The 19,882-nt window shown below is 37.3% G+C and overlaps 1 protein-coding gene across 9 annotated transcripts in view; it reads left to right on the top strand.

Annotated features, from left to right (window-relative positions):
• Positions 1-19,882, top strand: part of BCAR3 (BCAR3 adaptor protein, NSP family member) — a 94,462-nt gene that overhangs the window by 39,211 nt on the left and 35,369 nt on the right. For all 9 annotated transcript variants that reach the window (XM_065675414.1, XM_065675411.1, XM_065675419.1 and 6 more), the window contains exons 2-3: positions 3,841-4,168; positions 18,950-18,989. In XM_065675414.1, the coding sequence (XP_065531486.1) occupies positions 3,849-4,168; positions 18,950-18,989 (360 nt within the window). In that variant the 5' untranslated portion in view covers positions 3,841-3,848. The remainder of the gene's footprint in view (positions 1-3,840; positions 4,169-18,949; positions 18,990-19,882) is intronic.

The following is a 19,882-nucleotide window of genomic DNA, read 5'->3' as shown; positions in this document are numbered from 1 at the left end:
ATTTTTTTGAGCAATGATGTGAAGAGATGCATACCCCATCGGATTAGAGTTTGGTGCACATTTGGTCTTGCCCACCAGATACGTATTTTATTCTAGGTCCAATCTTGTACTTTATTCCTAAATGCCATGTTGATTTTAAAGACCCTTTTGTTTGTATTCCTTCACCTTCATTCATAACAAAAACCTAGAATATGTCGGAAGTCACCTGGAAATCTGTCATGCCCTCCAATTCTCTGAATTCACAGTCTGACTCCTGTTGATTCCATTCCCATATACTTGCCCAAATTACAGGCTGAAGAAAGAGAAATGCCGTTCTGTATATAAATACCAATTCACCTAGCTTTTTTAAAGTTATATTGGCATGAGTCAGTTTTTTTTGTATCTAGTTAGGGAAAACTCGAATGACTTCCAAAAGACTGTTTTGTGAGATGCTCCATTTTGACAAATAGGAATGTGTACAATTAAACTTCAGTTCCATTCTAATTTCTACCATTTCCACTGGTGATTGCATGATGGCAGTTGTTCAAAGCACACTGTCTCTTAGGGACTAAAATTTTCAGGGGTTCTGTATCTAATAAAATCAGATATTCTTTGAATCATATTCTGAAATATTTGAGGCATTCCAGACTCTTCAGCTGAAGAGGCTCCCTCCTTTCAGTGTTTATGTTCAATAAGATGAAGAATGGATAGTTTAGCAGGACTATTGTTACTGAGCTAACTGTTGTAGCTTTCAGTTTACATTTATAAGGACTACATAGTACAGCAGCACATAGCCAAGCAGATAGATTTAAGGGTAGAAGTTAGCAGGCCTGTTGTTTGGGGCTTTTGGGGGTTGTGGTTTGGGTTTTTGGTTTTTTTTTTTTGTTTTTTTGTCGTTGTTGGATTTTGGTTGGGTGGGGTTGGTTTTTTTAGGGGTTTTGCAGGGAGGATTGCTCAGAATATTATCAGAGCTTCTGTACACATGTAATTGTGGCCAAGTGTCTTGCAAGTTCTTGAGTTTAGGTATTTCATATTAACTTTGGAAGTCTAACTTGATTCCTCAAAACAAAATTCAGGTGTGAATTTGAGGATTGGGTATTGAGTTTGTAAATCATGGAGAGCTACTGAGTGACTTAGAAGGTGCAGTGAGTAGGGTATAAGTGAGAGTGTTTGGCTTTCTTTCTTAGGAAGGTACGTTAAATGGAAAATCCTCTGCCTTAGAGAGTCATTGTTTATTTGCTGAAATATCTCAGATTGTTGGATTGGAAACCTACTGGTTTTTTATAATAATTATCCCACCATTGGCTAGGAGAGGGAATTCAGTTTTTTTTATGTATCCTCAGACGTGAGGTAGTTGACAGCTTACTGTCGTTAAAAGCCTATTGTGGACTCATCTGGTATCAACTACTAAACTCAAACTTTCATTGGTTGTATTTATACCTGCTTGGCATTGCATGAACTACCACATGTTCTATTTCAGCATAGTGGTGGTAATCTTTCAAGAAAGCCTAAGAAAAATCCTTCTGACTGGATAACTTGCACTTACTAAACAGAGTTCAGAGGGTTGAGGGTGATTTTTAGAAACCAATAAGAAGGCAAGATTATTACATTCAGAGTCTCAGCGGCCCTCAAAAGGAGAGTAACAACATGTTTGTACAGTATGAGCAAGCTATCCTCCTACTTCAGACTCTGTAAATGATGTTCGTTGCCTTACTACAAAATTGAATTTTCAGATGACTCTGTGAATTCTAAGATGGTTCCCCCTCACCCTCCAGCTATTGTTTGAGGTAATTTTTATCATACCTCTATAATAAGAAAGGTAAATTTACTGAGAACAAGCTCTGTCCGTTTGCTTTTAACTATAGCATGTTGTAGCTTTGTGGTAAGCATTTGCATTTTAGATCTTCCTATCTCTGGACCAGTTGCTTTGCTTAGAACAATTGTAAGGCAAAACTGACTTGACAGCACTCTGGTATTATTTTGAACATAATTATGTGATATTTTCAATACTAGCCAGCAGAAACTATGTCCTCAAAACAGATGGTAAATGGAGGAGTGATTTAGTATTTCTCATCAAGGCCCATATGATAATTTATGGCTTTTTTTTTTTTTTGTGAGAGTGTAGATTGGTTTCTTTAGTGGTTTGAATTCTGTTTGGATCTTTGTAACTAAAAATGTCAGTCCTTATTTAACTAAAAATGTCAGTCCATATTAAATTCTGAACTCTTTTCTACTTTTTTCAACAAGAAACCTGACCTAAGTCAAACAGATTCTACGGACAGAGGTGCTATTTCCAGAGGCTTTTTTACTATAGTACATAGTAGTGGTGCTCAGACAGAGCCTTGGCAAATGGAAGAGTAAAAAAATAAATTTAAATATTATTTATCATACTATTTAAATATAATATCTAAGTATTATTTATAATCTATTTATAATTTAATGAATATTTATTGTAGGACCTTCAATAAAGAAGAAGTGTAAAGGCATTTGTTGTTCAAGTCTGAAGCTTTATCCAGTCTGTGAATATCTGCAATGCAGCTGACAGGAAATAGCAGAATACTTTCACAAATTTGAAATGAGCTTTAGTGTTACTCTAAAACTAAACCTGCTATGATAACCTCTGGGTATAGAAGTACTTTAGCTTCAGTGCAGCAACACTTTGAAAGCACCTGTGATGCTGAGGTTGGAGAATGGAACAGGACTGTAGAGGCAGCTGTGTTCCTTGTAACACCTGTATGTTCCCCAAACCCAAAGGAATTCTTGTGCAGCTCTAACGAGCTGACTTCCAGGCTGCTGGGCCTTCAGGGTGCTGCTCTTATTTTCCAGCATGAAACCTGAACAAGGTCAGAGCAGATTCTCCCTGTCCGTAAGTGTTATTACCAAGAGCTCTTCTGCTTGCTGATTTCACATCTATCTCTGCTGCACCTGGTTGAGTACCACGTAGGTTAATAACATAGAACTGATTGACCTTTAGATCTGTGGGTATGTTCCGTAGAGTGGCTTTTGCATGCTAATATGACTAGATAGGATAAGGCAGCCTGTCTTCTGTAATATAACACTAGAAAATGAGCACAAGGTAGTGTTTTTTGAGGAACAGTGCAGCAATTTGTTAATGTGCCTGAAGTGTTCGTGTCATGGAGCTTTTTGCTCACGATAACAGGAAAACCTGTACTGTATGGCAGGCTGTAATTGATTATACAAGAGACTGACAGCTATGCAAATCTCTAATGTCAACAACAATTTAAGCCAGCAGGCTGTGCATGCTGAGGAGGAGAATTCCGGTAATCTGCTCCTGCCCTTATCTCTGGGTACAACCCTGTAGTTTACAGCCTGTTAGAAATGTGACTAGTTCTTTGCTAGATTTATTACTTGAGTAAGACTCTTCAGAAACAGTTTTTTTCATCTCACAGTGTGACAACTACTGGATTTAGAAACATATTCTCTCAAATCAAGCTGTAGTGTCCTTTTTTTGTCAAAATATTCTTAAAACTTTGCTTTTTGATAATGATTCTAAATTGACACCTGCATCTTCAGAAGGTGAGAAGGAGCAGAAAAAATACAACTTTGTGGATGAAAATGGAGAATTGCTCAGGGCCTGCCTGCCCTTGCATGTGTTTCCAGATTGGTTGGTTTTTGTTGTGAATTTTCACATATCTAAAAGTTAATATACACGAGTGCTTGATGTGCAGTTGGAGCAACATGACTGGATTATAATATAGGCTACATCTTGAAGTATCTGCCTCAAAGCAAAGCAGAAGTTAAAATTTAGAAGCCTTTGTTAGTCGTGCTATTGAACTTCCATTAAAGCAAGGGCTTTGTTGACTGATGTGCTATGATAAGTCTTATTTTTGTTTTTTTCAGAACCAAAAATGATAGCTGCAGGAAAATTTTCAAGTCTTCCCAGGGATGGTCCAGTGAACCACCAGTTCTCATTAGCTTCTTCCATGGACCTTTTGAGCACTAAACCTTTGCCAACTGAGCATTGCTCGGACTCCTTTCAAGATGTCTCCATCCATGGCACTCTTCCCAGGAAGAAGAAGGGGACAATTCCCACTAGGTCTTGTGATATGTTTAGCCACATGGGAACACTGCCACACACCAGACCACACCGGCAGCAGCCAGCTTTTGTGCAGGATGTTATAGAAGAGTACCCCCTGCAAAATGGGAAGAGCAACAAACTCCATGCCAGGTACCTTGTAAAACCTTAATTCACATGTGTTTACATAAGAATTGTTTTGTATTTTTCTAGACTGCTAAATGTCCAGTTATAGGTGTAGCTGTTTATTTTAACTCTGCATTTAACTGAGGTTGATTTTTCTGCCTAGTACTCAATTGAGGTCTTGATGGAAGAAACCAGACAAAAAATAGGGTGAAACATGTGAGGAGTGGGGAGGGTGAGGAGTGAGCCTGATGCAGAGACTTCAGGAATTCTGAGAAACTCTTAATAGCTCAGGTTTCAAAATAGTTTTCCTTTTGCAGCAAGATCAGGCAGTATATGGGCTGCTGAATACTCATGCCTGTTTAAGGCATGTGGGATCCCAGTTCTGTGGGATCTAGTGATTGCAGTGGAACCCAGTGTACACAATGAGTTAATGGCAAATTACCCCTATTTATTATTCTTGCCTGACTTCCTGGTTATAATATATCTGTGACTCTTGAGAAAGAATTACACTCTCATAGCTAGCATTTCTTTTATGATTTTATTATCATCACTGATGTTACATTACTTACACAAAAAGTACTTTATTTTGTAGATGTCCTTTTTTGTTGTTCGTTCTGATATCGAGGTCTATAAAATGGGAAAAATCCCAGCTAACACAAGAAAAATTCCATGTAATCAGTGGATCAGATAAAGGCACAAAGGTGAGAGTGTTAGGTTGCTTGGCTGATAGTGTTAAAGGTTGAGAAAAGATAACCAAATTACAGCTTCTGAACAAGGATTTATAGTTTTGCTGTGTCCATCACTATATAGCGCTCTTGATCTCAAATCTTGTGATGGAAGGACAGTTCTATCTATGTGGGGTTGTGTGTGTAGAGTGGGTTTTGTATGCTTTTTGCTTGTGGCATACAGGATCAAGCTTTCTTCTCATTTGAAAATAAATCTTCTCTATACTGTATTCACTTTGAAGGAAGAAAGGGCCTCAGTGCATTTAATATTCCTCTGTCACTGATATTTGAAATGGACCTGCTTATGTGAACTGGCTTTTTAATGTGATTTGCTTCTTTGACTTGCGTACTTTTAGAGAGCACAAGCAGCCATGGCTGCTGCTATGGAAAGAACATGGAAGTATACACTGAAGTTTTATCTAATGTCTTGCTTCTGAAGAGGAGTTACTGAACATGATTTGCAAGAGATGTTTTTCTTCAGAGACCAAAGGCTCCCTGTTAAATATATTTACAATTTTAACTGGTAACTTTCCTTGTCCTGTAAAGAACACTTTTGCACAAGCAGTAAGTGTTAGAACAGAAAGCTTGAGAGGAAAATGTAGAGAAGTTCTGCCTGATCAGAATTAAAATACGATGCTTTTGAAATAATAAGAGATTAAATTAATTTGGTAGTGCAGCTGTTAATAGAATTTGTATCTTTTGAGTCATAGCAGCAGGCGCTGTTGCAATTGTATTGATCTTCTAATTTCTTTGCTAAGACACTCATGGAATGCTGCAGTAGCAACTTCTAACTTTTGCTTTCTTTAATTTTTACAGTGAATCTTTATACATTCTACTGCATGACCTAACAGCCCAGTTGTATTAGAGCAAAAGACACATGTATGACAGTCAGCAAATACATTACTTTTTGAGTAGTTTTGGGATGAATTTGCACTTTTTATTAGTACACTTTAAAAGAAAATCAGGAGAGCATGTCTGATTCTACTGTGGTAAGCAGTTTGCCATATATGCTAAGGTATACATTCTAACACTCAGACATCTTGAAATTAGCTGCAACTAATTGTATGGGGAAGTCAATGTTCCCTTATCAGAATTATATCAAAGAAGACCCATAATATTTTCAGTTCAGTGTAGGAACTTATGAAATAGTATAATGTTACATGGATATTCTTACTCAGGAGTAAATCAGTTTCATTACTATAATGCTGTTTACAAAACTTAGTGTGAACACACATCTTAATCAGACTTTTCCATGATGGATTGTTCAACCCAAGTATTTCATGTCAGCGAGCCAGAACTAATAGTCATTTGGATTACAGTGTTCATGTGCACATGGATCCGATTACGTTGAACTGTGACTCAGGCATGTCGTAGTTTAAGTTTGATCAATTTAGAAAGCATAACTATGATACGTTTTCAGTAGTTCAAAATGAGTAATATAATCTGTAAATACACAATTTTGTGAACAAAAAATAAGCCAAGGCAAGAATAGGAAAATTATAATGAATTGTGTCATTTCCTAATGGAGCTCTTCTGATTTCCAGAAACTTCAATCCTGGCTTACAGCTACCTGATTACATTACTCTGTAGCCAAGATGAAGTGTATGTATAATAATTTATTTATAGGATTATTTTGTCTCAGGATTTTTACATCTAAATGACCAAAAATAATGTATTTATGGAATTTCTCATGGATTCTCCATATTTATCTTCTGGATTAACATGGAAAAATAAAATTCTGATGTACAAAAGCACTCTTAATGTTGCAGAATTACAAGGCATAACTAATTACAAGTAAATAAATATGGGAAATGTTCAACTCACTTCAGTTTTCCTGTGACCAAGCACATCATGAGTCTGCAGTCCTTATTAGGAAGATTTGTGTTACCTACATTTGGGCAAAAATCGGGGAGATCATGAATCATAGCCTCAAGTTGTTAAAAGCACCAACTTGAACTTACAGAAAACATTGTTTTAACAGAAGAAGTGTTGTTATTTGGAGCCACCTGTGCCCTTGAATGATTATGGTTCTCCTTGACTGTCAGTCCATTGTAACAGACTTGTGGCATTTTCATGCTTTTTCATTAATGCAGTCCAATATCCAATAAACAAGAGCTAAAAGCAGTGCAGAACTACCACTATCACAGCAAGTCTGGCTGTAGTGATGAAGCTAGCTGTCAAAAGCCAGTTTTGACATTCTACACTATTTCAGTTGGATGTCAATAGTACCCACGTAGTCTTGGGTTAAGGTTGCAGTTGCCTCTGTAGGTCTGGTACTGGCTCAGATATGATCTTGCTTAAATGCTACTTCAGTGTAGAGATGCAAGAAATTTCTGAGTGTTGTTAAGAAAATGAATGGAGCAAAGGATCTTTTGCCAATATTCCAAAGCATAACTAGATTCTGCTCTGTTGATACTGTGTTCTCTGTCTCATTGCAAGAGGTAGCAGAACAAGTAATTGCTGCTTGGATTGTCTGGCAGCTGACATCTATAGTATTCTGTGTTCCTAAACTTTATAATAAAGGAAAGCTAACAGGTTCATAAAAACTAGCAGAATCTGGCTCCAAAAGACATGTTTCTCATATAAGGTTTCTCAAAAGCTTATGTTTTGTTTGAATAGGGCTGCATATATACTATTCATTATTAGTAAACCAATCCACAAACCAGGGAAAGAAGAAGAAAGATGAAGCTAAGACACATTCTGGAGGCTTTTCCTTGAGTTGGGGTTTTTAGTTGAAATTAGTACTTTTAGAAGACAACACAAATCCATTCCATAGTCATGGGTGCTGCTCCATGTATTCTTCAGTACTTTGTATATAATAAACACCAACAAAGAGTATTTCCATGGTTGGGCTATTCATAGTGTTTCTTCTTATGTGGATTCTGACTAATAAATATTGAACCTCTTGCCACAGTCCTCCTCTCAGCCAGTTGTCCTGGAGGAAGTGCTCTGCTGCCTGTAGCCACTTCTCCTGTTTTTTTAAATTATGAGAAATATATTTTTGATACCCCACTGTCAAATAGGTCATTAGTTCCAAAGTTGCTTTGTGGGGAGAGAAATAATGCAGGTGCTATGATAGTTTCAACGTTTTGTCACTAGAGAATCAGGCTAATAAAGATATGGTTGTCACTATCTGATTTAAAGCATGGTGAAGAAAAGAAGAAAGATACTCCTTTCTCAATACTGGTAGTTCCTCTATTACCTCTAAAGTAATAGGAGAAAAATCCAGCCTGTATTCTTGTTGAAACAGACAGGCTTTGGAAAAAAAATGAAGTGAAACTGAGTTTAATAACAGCTCTGGTGTGAAATTGTAAACTGTCAAGAGGCCAGAAATAGGATCCAAATTTGCACAAAGTTGGCCTTGTTGGGGTTTTTGTTTGTTTGTGTTCTCTTCGTGATACTTTGGAGGAAGTTAATACAAATTTTAGGATGAATAATCTAGCACAGTCGTAAAATCAAAGCTAGACACAATTTCTTACAAATAAGGTTATTGATTTTTATGCAGTTTGTAGAGTAAAATGCTTATTTAAAGCTCTTCATGTTTTATGTGTGTCCAACTCAGACTTTTTAGGAAATACGCTCGACTGATAGAAGTCTGTTTGTGAGAAATTTAGCCTTTAACAGACAAAGATGAGTTAATTTTGTCTTTGCCCTGTGTGTGAGGTATGAACTCCTCTATGAGTAGAGCTTTGGATATTTTGGGAGACGCTGTGTGGTCACACATTTGCATTAAATCACTATCTTCTCTCTGCTGAGCCTTCCCCTAGGAAGTGTTGAAGCGCACCATCTGCCAGAAATGATCACTCTTAAGTTTTCATGCTAATTAAAGCCTGCAAATGAAGCTGACATTTATTTACACTGGCTGTTTCCCGTTATACGAGATGTTTGTGAATATGTGCTGGTTTAATTCCTGTTTACTGTCTGTCTTTCCAGTAGCATTTCATCTGTTCACACTTGCAAAGACTGTTTTTTGTTCAAATTCTGTTCTTTGCCCATACTGATGTTTCAGAAATAGTGATAAACAGTAGGGCTGCACTGTTCAAACTGGCTTGGAATCAAAATACTTCATGCCTTTCTCTAAATTACATGTAATGCTCTGGATGCTTTGTTCTATCACTGTTCATGAGAGGTTCTGACGAACCAGCTGGTTAGAATTAGTTTTTCCCCTCCCTGTTTTTAAAGCTTTACTTTTAACTGCCTATATATTTAGAAACAGAGTTGTAACTACTGAGCTGTAATTTTAAACTTTTCTCCTTTTCTTCTGTCTTGATTTTCTATTTGCAAGCTATATAAATTCTTGGATATGCTGAAAGTCCTGAGTGTGATAGTAGCTACAACACTACTGCTTTTACTGATGTGGCTACAGACTATTCCTTTTTGTAGGTAGATCAGGCATAACAGCTTCTTTTTAGCCTACCAAAATCTCAGACTCGAACTGTTCATATCTAATGTTGGATTGTGGGGTTTTTTGGTGTTTGTGTTGTTTGGGTTTTTTTGACATGGTTCAGTAATGTTAATTAAGAAGAATTGAATCGGGTTGGGGAGCAGGTTGTGGTTAGTTTGATCCTTTCACTGAGGAAATGGGCAAACCAGTTTTTGTAATGTCTTCCAATGCTCACTGAACGCTGCTGCAGGAGATCACAATGAGGCAAATAACCTGTAAACTAAAATGTTTTACATATACACACTAAGAATACACTGAAGTTCTGTAGTTTTGAAAGTATGATAGCTGTGTTCAACTGTGTGTTTAGCTAGACTTCACACTTAGTTTTCATACTGGTCAGCCAATCCTTTTTCCTCATTTTTCTACGTCAGCTGTTTTCCCCATTATTTCAGATAAAGAGCTATCATTTAACATTGGACTTCCTATTGCTGCAGCAGAGTTATTCTGGAGTAGATTAGTTTGTCTCGTAATTTATGATGTTCCGTTCTCTTCAAAATTGCTGGTCTTCAGGGTTCTGCATGTTTAGCTGGATGACATGTGCATACTTGTCTCATCTTCTATAACTGTCCAGAAAAAAATTGAAAACCTAATCAGTTTTAAATTTTACTAGTACCACTGACATTAATAGGATAACTTTATCAGCATATAGAGGTATAAAGCCATCTAACAGCTGGATTCTGGGTTCCTAAAACTTTTCCTTTTCTCTTAATAGTACTACCAGAATAGATGCAGCCTGCTGAAGTCCTTGAATTGACAGTTGATTTATAAGGGGAAAGTGCTGACAGGGCATTACTTGGTGAGGAACACACTGTGCAGGGATTTGCTCCAGAATTTGCAGCCTGTTTTACTTCTCCATATCCTGCAAATTCTGTTCTTTGGGTTCTGAGAATGGGGTGGGTCAGATATTAAGCATTTATTTTGTTCAAACTAGTCATTTTGAAAATGTTATTTTTTGGAAAATTTTAGTTGGAATATGTGTTACTTTTTAATGACTATGCTGTGTGTACTTATGGCACAGAGTACTTAGGTGCACTTAGAAAATCAAAATCAAAATGAAATTTTATCAAGTCAAGATTTTAATTTATCAAATAAGTATTGTACATGTTTTCTGTATGGAGAAGAGTAGATAATGCTGTTTGGGTTCATATATTGCAGTGTAGGTATAAAAATAGTTGTGAAATTAACAGGAAGATGATCTTTATTATTTGTTCCCTTGATATTTTTGGATAAGGTAGCGAGGAAATGTTTATAAACCCTCAGAATTTTAAAAGTAAAAATACATAAGGTTTTTATCTAATGCCTGAAACTTCCTTCTAGTAAGAATTTTGTTTTCCAAGAACCCTTAACCAGGCAGTTTGTGAGTTCGTAGCAGGAGTAAGATGAGTCTGATAAATTTAGGCCTATGGAATATCTCATTGAGTTCTTCAATACACACATAAATGGTTTTCAAAAGAAAGGATTCCTTCATGCTATTTATCCCTGAATTTTCTATTCTTTCATTTGATGCGTCCTGTTCACATGCACCTGCAAATCTGACCTCTGCTCTCTGAGGTGGAGCAGATCTATCCATTAAAGCTGGCAGATGTTTGTGGTAGAAAGAATGCTCTGTTGTATAAGCAGAGAATAGCTACTGTTCTCTGCTTATATTCAGTACTAAATCCTCTTATCCTTTAACTTTTGGGTGTCACTTCTGTTTTGGCTTGTCTTCCTTCCCAGCCCCTCTGTCCATTCTTGGAGGCAGATTCTTCTGTTGTTCCCCTCAACACTTCATCCTTTTGTTTCCATTTGATGCTCACATGTGCTGCTTGACATAGACATGCAGAACCAAAGCCTCACTTCTTGCTTTTAATGAGGATTTTGGAAACGTGGCTACAGGTGACAGTAATCAAAAGCCTGCCCATGTGGGATCTTGGGGAAGCTAGATGAGGGGAACAGAACAAAACATTTCAAAAAGCGAGACCTCTGTAGTTAATTGGACATTAACTAAACCACAGTTCTTCAGCTTCTGAGCAGAGAACTGAAGTGCTGTGTGGGATGGGCGCAGTTGTATCACTGTTTGAAATTGGTTGTGGGATCAGGACCTTATTGTTCATGAATGACTTGGCAGGCAAATGCAGCCTGAATTCCTCAAAGCCCCAAACAAAAATGAGTGTATGTTATTTTTAAAAAAAATTCCGTCTTTTCAGGTTATTTCTTCTTTGGGCAAAGGGTGCTGTATGGAATGGAAAGTTTCTTGAATTACTCCTTCCATCACATCCAAAGCTTTTCACCAAACCTGGTTGTTTCCTGGTCTCTTGTAAAGATTCTAGAGTGTCCTATTCACATGTACTAAGTACTATATTGCTTCCTCAGGTTGCCTCTTGTCCACATGTGACCGTTTATTTTCTTTTCCATTGCTTTTATGCTTTAAATAAAGATACCAGCTGGAGGTCACTTGGTTTGATCAGCTTGGAGAAGAATTGAGGTGTCCCCTCATGGCAGTCTACAGCTTCCTATAAGGGAGCCTGTAAGGATGCTGGGAAGAGACTCTTCATTAGGGACTGTAGTGATAGGACATGGGGTAATGGGTTAAAACTTAAACAGGGGAAGTCTAGATTGGGTATAAGGAGAAAGTTATTTATTGTAAGGGTGGCAAGGCACTGGAACAGATTGCCCAAGGAAGTTGTGAATGCTCCATCCCTGGTGGTGTTGAAGGCCAGGTTGGACAAAGCCTTGGGTGACATGTTTTAGTTGGAGGTGTCCCTGCCCATGGCAGGGGGTTTGGAACTAGACGATCTTAAGGTCCTTTCCAACCCTAACTATTCTATGATTCTATGTATGCTGCAAGGCACCCGTTCATCACCTTCTCGATGAAACTACCATTTGTAGCTGTACTGCTTCCTTTCAGCAAGAAGTGGTTGCTAGCGAAAGCTAATACTGCATTGCAATTTCTCCTGTGCTATGGTCTGACACCCGTTTTTATGATTAGGTTGTGAGATGGTCTCTGAAAGTATTATAGAATCTGCAGTAAGTTCTTTGTAACTCCTCTTCTTACACACCTTTGCTGTGCCTTCTTAATACCTTAGAACTGCTTTGTTGCACTAAACAATTTGTTTTCCTCTAAAGGTATTTTCAGTCTTTCTGTTTGGTAGCTGAAAAAAGTTCAGAGCCAGTGATTTTTCTTGTCTGTTCTGGTAATAAAGTAATTTTACATACTTTCAAAGAATTTTAGCGACTACTGCACAAACCAGTTCAGTTGGCACAGAATCATACAGACACATGAAATTAAAATCAAATATCCCTAACATTCACTAACCTGCTCCAATGACAGACCAGTCCTGTGCCCACTTTTTGCCACTTTCATGTTCCTGGAGTTGTTCAGAGCTTGTTGCAACTCATTGGTACAAACCTGCCAAAATACAATCTATTTTGATGGGAGGTGGGGGAGGGAGATGAGTGATCAGTTGTAATATACAGGATTATAAATTTCTGTTAGTTAGCAGGGTATCAGTGAAATTGAGTAGAATATCCCCAGAGTAGTTAAATGTCACGCAGAGGAAAGAGTTCCTAATGCTCACTCTCAGTATTCAGTGTAGAGAAACTTCTGATGCAATGAATTTCTTAAACCGGGGTAAGGGAGTAGACAAGGAGAAGAGTTCTTCCTCCACCATCATCTTATTCAGTATTAAAGGAAAGGAATTAATTTTCCTATGCTTCCATCCAAATACACATTCCTGAAAGGTACTAGCTGGGCGGCAACCATGCTTTGTGAATAAACTTTTCCTAGATTTAAGTGCATTTCAGATGAATTGATGGAGCCTGTGATTTTACTGAGTGTTTGTCAGTCTTTTGGGAATGTGCATATTCATTTTGGAAGGTTCAACTGGTTTTGAGTTGCCTTCTCAATAACTGCAGCAACTAAAGCATTGACTGTAAAGAGTTGTCAGCTGACACACAAGTTGACAGCAACACACATATAAGGAAGTTTGTAGGAACAGTGACTGCTTTGGATAAGTGATTGTATGCCCAACGAATACTTTCACAACTTAGTAACTGCCTGGGAATAGAAGATTTTAAGAAGGGCTTTGAAGAACAGAGTTTTGGCTCTGGGACTTTTAAATGTTATGTAAAATAAAGGAAAAATAATGAGGGTGCTTAGACCGAGTTTTTGAACAGGTTGTAAGGACCAGTACTGTATCTAGTGCAGAAACAGAAATTGATTTGGAAAAGGTAGGAAAATGGTAGGTTTTTCTGCTGTGATAGGTAAAATGGAGCAAACTGGGGAGATGCAGAAGATTGAAGTGATAAATGACTGTAATACTATCTCTGAAGAGGCATTCTGAACAAATATGAGTGAGTTTTCATTTAATTCAGAGAAAAGTACATTGTCTCTTTTCTTGAGTTTTAACTACTGAAGAATCCCTACTGCTCTTGTGTGAACTGTGGGTCATTATGCAGTTAGTCATAGCAGTTTGCACTTGTTTCCACTGGTGTTAGAATGAGTCATGTCCATGATGTTGTGCAGCTGTAGACAGAAGGGTGGAATGGCCTTAGGTATGTAGTAGGAGTGTGTGTGTGAAGCAGAAGCTGCTGGAGGATAAAATCACTGGATCTTTGACTCTAGTTTACAGTACAAATAACATCAGTCTGCAGTGCATAATCACAGTGTCTAGCATGCTCATACTTGTACCTTCATACTTAAGTAGTGGTGTATTTCTTAAATCTACATAGATGGAGAGATTTCAAAGACACAAATTGAAGAAGTTATTTGATCCCATCTGGTCTGTTTATAGCACTTCTATCTGTGTAAGCAACCATACAACAGCTCAGTACATTTTCAGTTTCTCAGGCTCCCTTGGAGCCTGTATTGTCTTCACTCTGATCTGGCATTGGTACTATTGAGAAGATTGATCTCAGAATCACTCCTTCAGTGTAGTAAAAAGGAGATGCTTTTCAAAGTTCCAGCAAAGGTCACTTTAAAACTATCAACCAAATGTACTTTCACATGCCAAGTACTGCAATGTGTCCTAATGCTTTTCCCACAAGTACTTTTTTAAAAGTGTGAAGTAGCTCAAAGCTGCTTCAGGGCCATTCTGCAGTTTCCTTTACTGTGAGAGTATCTATGTGATAGTTGAATGATGGTGACGATTTGGGCATTTCTGGAAATACAGTTATGCCTAGGCTTCAGTTTTGTGAAAGTTATCATAGCTACCTTATAACTGTGGTTGATACATCTGTGAGGATGCCAAAGGCCTGGAGAAAGCAGATACTTAATATGGCTTAGTCTATCAGGGTCTGTGTGTTGTAAGATTCTTTACAGTAGCAGTGATGAAAGTAATGTAGGATTGTTCGCAGAAAGGTGAAGTTTTTCACAGAATTAACAGCTAAAGACTGCAGGATACCTGCTTCAAGGTTCTTTATTGAAGCAGTGCTTTAGAGAACTATTGGACAAACCTCAGACACTGGAAAAAAAAGACTGTTTCTGAGTTACTCTCCTGCACTCACTGAACTGAATGTGTGTTGGGGATGAATTCCAAGATTCAACTTTTCAACTGTAGCACTAATTTTAAGGATGTAATAGTTTTATCAAATATTTAAAAAGAGTAAGTAGTTACTCAGACTTCAATGTTTTCTTTTCCAGATTTTAAGGTTGCTCATTGTCTTCAAATCAATGCAGGATTTGAACTTGGCTGTATGGCAGTATTTAGTTTGTCATACCAGAAACGTGATCCAAGTTCCTTCCTTTCAGCTGATGACTACTGATGTTGTCAGCTTCAAAAATATCTGAATTCCATTCGCTTTTCTCATTACTGTCAGCTGTATCTTGAAGGAGGCTACATGTAACATTAATTCCTGTTCTCACAGGGTTCAAATGTATCAGTAGTTTGTCATAATCACTTCCAACCAGTAAGACACCAAGCTCTTCATTGCTGCAACAGATTTTGGTTTGGGGGAAGGAGGAAGCAAGAGAACTCTGTTTTCTGTTGTCTGCTTTTAGATAGGGTTGCTCGAGCTCCATGTCTCACGTTCAAGCTGTGTGTTATTTTCTTGGCAGTATCAGTAAAAAACCTGCAAGTGCAGAAAAAAAACCCCAATAATTCTAATAAGAATCTTTCAGATGGATTGAAAAGAAATTGTTTCCAAGGATTAGTACGGACAGATTAAAAGGTTGTATATTTACGAGAGCAGCCAGAAGAGAGAAAGAAATTGTCAGATGTCAGTAGGGTTACTCTAGAGAGAATGTGTTTCTGGCTGGGGCAGCCATAGAGTCATGAAGTTCAGGTTTGTGATGACTAATTGCTTTTTTTGGTGATGAATTATTACTGGAGGAGTGTGTGTGCTACTGCAGTTTCCACACAGAATTTGTGCATATGAGGAGGGTCAGGAGAGGACTTGGACTACTCAGACGAATGACATATAGCAAGTCAGGTGCCTTTTTTTTACTTTTCTTGTCCCATCCCCCCTCCCCCCCCCCCCCCCCCCCAAGCAAGAAAATGTTGTAAAGGGATGTAGTTTTTGTCATTAAATGAGGTGATCTAACAGCAGTGTAAATACCCAAAATGTATGTGCAAGTGTGTTTGCATATCTTTAACTTGCCAAATTCCCTTCTGTGACAGAATGAATATGAAAAGAGTTTGAAGTCAGTACTGTATGTCTTTCTGCAGACCTTACCCAACATCTTACCTGGAGGTGTTCTGAGAACTTCTGTGTCCCAGGTGACACCTTTCTGCATTAAATGTGTTTTTAATCTGAATGGAAATACAGCCTATCTGATTATTAGGAAGCCAAAATGTGTAATAAAATCCAATCTGTGAACCCAACATTTACACAGTAATGGTTAACTTATGTGCACACTCTAATACATACATGTTGTAGGTAAACAGATGTAAATCAATACTGGTGTGAAGTCAAGCTTATTTGAAGATAAACATTAGCATTTCTTGAAATGTAATAGAATCTGATGAAAGATGAAGAACTTAGTATTATTGAAACAAACCTTCAGTTTAACTGATTTGAGAGGTGGCAGAGCCTGCAAGTACCTTTCATCTGATCTTTCAGTTATTGGGCAGTATTAGTATTTTTTCTTCAGATCATCCAATACAAGAAGTGAGAATGTGGTTCACCATTTTTAAGATCCCTTGAGAGGGAAAAGGAAACAAAGTGCATTATATTTTTTAGATTCCTGACATTATAGTTTTCCTTTGCTGGATTTGTACGGCCTAAAGGAGCATATCATCACCGCTGACAGAGCTGAGATTCAGGAGTTAGTTTTGTGATCAAGTAATTTGGTTAGTTACTTGTTAATTGGGCTGCTTAATCTGTTTTTCTGCATATAATGTGACAGCATTATGGTGAAACCGAGCAACAGGAAAATGCAGTAGTTAATCTTTATTATTATTTAATGCACATCAATTACCATTCCTTGAAAATAACTTCCAAAAAATTGTGTGAAAGTAAAGACTTGGACAGCAAGGGAAGATGGAGAGAGAGGGTAGATCTGGTAGGAGAAAGGTGTCTGGGGTGAATAGGGCTACAACATAAACTTCTTTATGTATAACCTGTGGTTGTGGTGACTTGCAGGGTTTCCTACATTTTGTTATGGAAAAGTCTACCATATCAAATATTACGGTACTTCTGAGAAGATTTGTTAGACCATCTATTTCCTAAAGCAGAAATTCTCAAAGCATGTGGGTAGTGAAGGAGATGTAGGTCACTTCTTTATCTCTGTCTTCTGGTTTTACTGCTTTATATAGCAGTAAGTAGATTGTTTTGTCTCTAAGGCTTTTCTATCTCCTTAATTTTGCTTTGGCTTGATGTATCCTGAAGATTTTTTGTCTTGTACCTTGGATGGGAACAGTGAAGTCTGTAGCAAGGCCAGTCTGCAGTAATGGATTTTGTAAATGCAGTCCATGACAAAACATGCTTACTGCTGAAGTAAGCATGTAAGCTAGTTGTTTGTGTTATTGTTGACTTTTTTTTTTTTTTTGGAGCATGTTGCATATGCAGTGCTGGTAGATGCTTTGTCCTGGAAGATTCCATGGGCAAGTGAAGAACTAAACTGCAAAGTGTTTCAGAAGCTTTTAATACTGGCATAACTTCCCACAGATATTTGAATGTGAAAGGAGTTCAGCTGTGCTTAATGACTTTCCTGAACTGATTAAGAATGGGATTTCGCCCCCCCCCCACTCCACTCAAATTGCAAAGCATTGAGAAAGAAAGGTTTTTTCTGTTTAGAAACTTCCTTTTTCTTTTTTCTCTGTGCTTCAGGCATGATTTGTTGGGGTTTTTTTTTCCTGGTATGTTTGTATGTAGATTATGTGCATACAGACACCAAGCTATCCCTTCTTTGTATATTGGGTGGGAAAAGTTTTAAATCGTGCAAATTCTATTTCCATTGAATTTAGCAGCTTTGTTGTTGTTCCTTTTTTTTTTTTTTTTTTTTTTTTTTTTTTTTTTTTTTTTTAAGCTAAGCTGGGAACGGAACTTGACCCTAGTTAAATATTGGGATAATGTGAAACAGTAACCCATGAACAGCCTGAACAGCTGAGCACCATCATTTATGGGCAGGGTTAAGGAGTGGGAGGGCTCTGTTTTGTCTAGGTGTAGGTATTCTGGGTTAAAAACTCTTAGGGAACCTGACCGAAAAATGAGTATAAAATTATAACTTAGCTTCAGGTAATACGCAGTTAAATTCAAAACAATGTTACATCATTGTAACTATTTCCACCAAATATTTCTGGGGTATATGTTTTCTGTGAGGCAAATGTGATTGCTGTAAAAAGCTCCTGATCCGTCTGTAGGTTTGCGGAGTTTTCACTGTGCCTCTTATATGCTTGTATTGACGGCCAGTGCCATGTGTGTCATCCAGTCATGTTAACCTGCTAGTTCGCAAGCAAAAACAAATACACAAAACCCTTTGAAGAAATATGTTTCTTTTTGCTTTTATTTATGGTTTCTGGGCCTTTTGCCATCATATGTATAAAAAACTTTCAAAAGAGATTTTTTTTTTTTTTTTTAATAGGGTGATGACTTGATTATCTGGCTCTCAAATAATTGTCATGTTGAAATTGTGATAATGCTGAGAACTTTTAAAAAGACTGCAAGAACCATATTAATTTTTCCAAATGTAAAAATAAAACACTCTACCGTTGCAAATCTATGCATTCTTTGCTTTGTTTACATAAAAAGTGAATGCTTTACTTTCTATTTTCTTGTGTTAGCAATGCCCTCTCAGTGCTATCAGTAGCAGTAGCTTAAATAGGAAAACATGCAAAGAAATAAAATTAGGACCTATTGGAAGAGCTCTCTTAAATTTATTTCGAATGTTTTAGGTAGTATTTCACATATTTTTAGGTAAGTATTTTCAGACATCTGTTGAAATTTCAAGATTGTTTTTGTTCTGCTTAAGGCTGTATAATTGGCTTTATTTCACAGATTAATTACTAGTGGCTCTACTACGTGACCTCCTAGAAGAAATCAGTGATTTATATTGTGAAAAGTTAGCATAGGTGATCTAGCTGTAACGCAGTTTTCAACAAGGGTTTTAACATGACCTAGTAGCCTATTGCTTGTATGAATGCATCTCTTCAGTATGACATTATACTTGCACTTACCAGGTGTATTTTTTATTTCCTTTCTCCTTGCTTCATTTTCTCACAGAGACCAGAACATTCTGGATCCTACTTTGGAATATGTTAAGGTAAGGTACCATTTCTTATGCTCAGAATATTTCATTTGGTGTATAATCAGCACCACCAGAGCATTTCTAGTCATTTGTAGTTAAATACTGCTTTTGTCTATCTTTTGCTACTGAAAAATTAATTATAAATGTCAGATTACTTTCTGCCTGATTCAGTGAAATGCTTGTGGACATTTTAGTTTGGGGGGGTAGGTTGCATTTTTATACTGGGGCCTCTTCAGTTCTGTGGTGACTACCTATGAACTTGCCTTTGTTAGTAGATTGAAAGAATACATATTGCTTATGGATTTCAGGTAAAGTAAAGGAACACATCTGAAAAGATCATAAAAATGTCAGATTAAGGTTTATGGTTTTAGCGATATACTTAATACCATTGCAGTTGAAAAATCACTTCTGGTCCAAAAAGTAACTGGAATCCTGGCAAAACTGTAAATTCTGTTTTCCTTTTGTACAAGATCTAAGTGCCGAAAAAGTAAATATAATAAATGTGTATTTTGCTAGAATAAACAAAACATATTCTGGAGCATTCATGAATTTTATTGAAAAATCAGTCCTCAGCTGGCAATATATGAAATCTGGAAGGCGCCTTAGGGATGTGATTCTGCATTGAGAGTCTCTTGCAGTGCTGCAATTTCCACTGAATTAGTACCTTTCAACATGTTTCATTTAAGTGAATATTATTTCTGAGAACCTTGAAAAGATCTGGCTTCTATGTTATGTGTCTCAACAATGGGCTTCTTTAATTGTTGGGCTTTGTTCCCTGTCTTTTAGAAGACAGTAATCTTCTGAACGGTGTCCGATAAAAAAGGTTAACCTTGGATGTAGGGTATTTCTGTACCTATTCATGTTCACAGCCTGAATTTCTCAGACACCTGAATTTCTACTTCAGGTTA

The sequence above is a fragment of the Lathamus discolor genome, chromosome 3, assembly GCF_037157495.1.
Source record: "Lathamus discolor isolate bLatDis1 chromosome 3, bLatDis1.hap1, whole genome shotgun sequence".
NCBI classification, from domain to species: Eukaryota; Metazoa; Chordata; class Aves; order Psittaciformes; family Psittacidae; genus Lathamus; species Lathamus discolor.
This window is presented reverse-complemented; position numbering and strand designations above follow the sequence as displayed.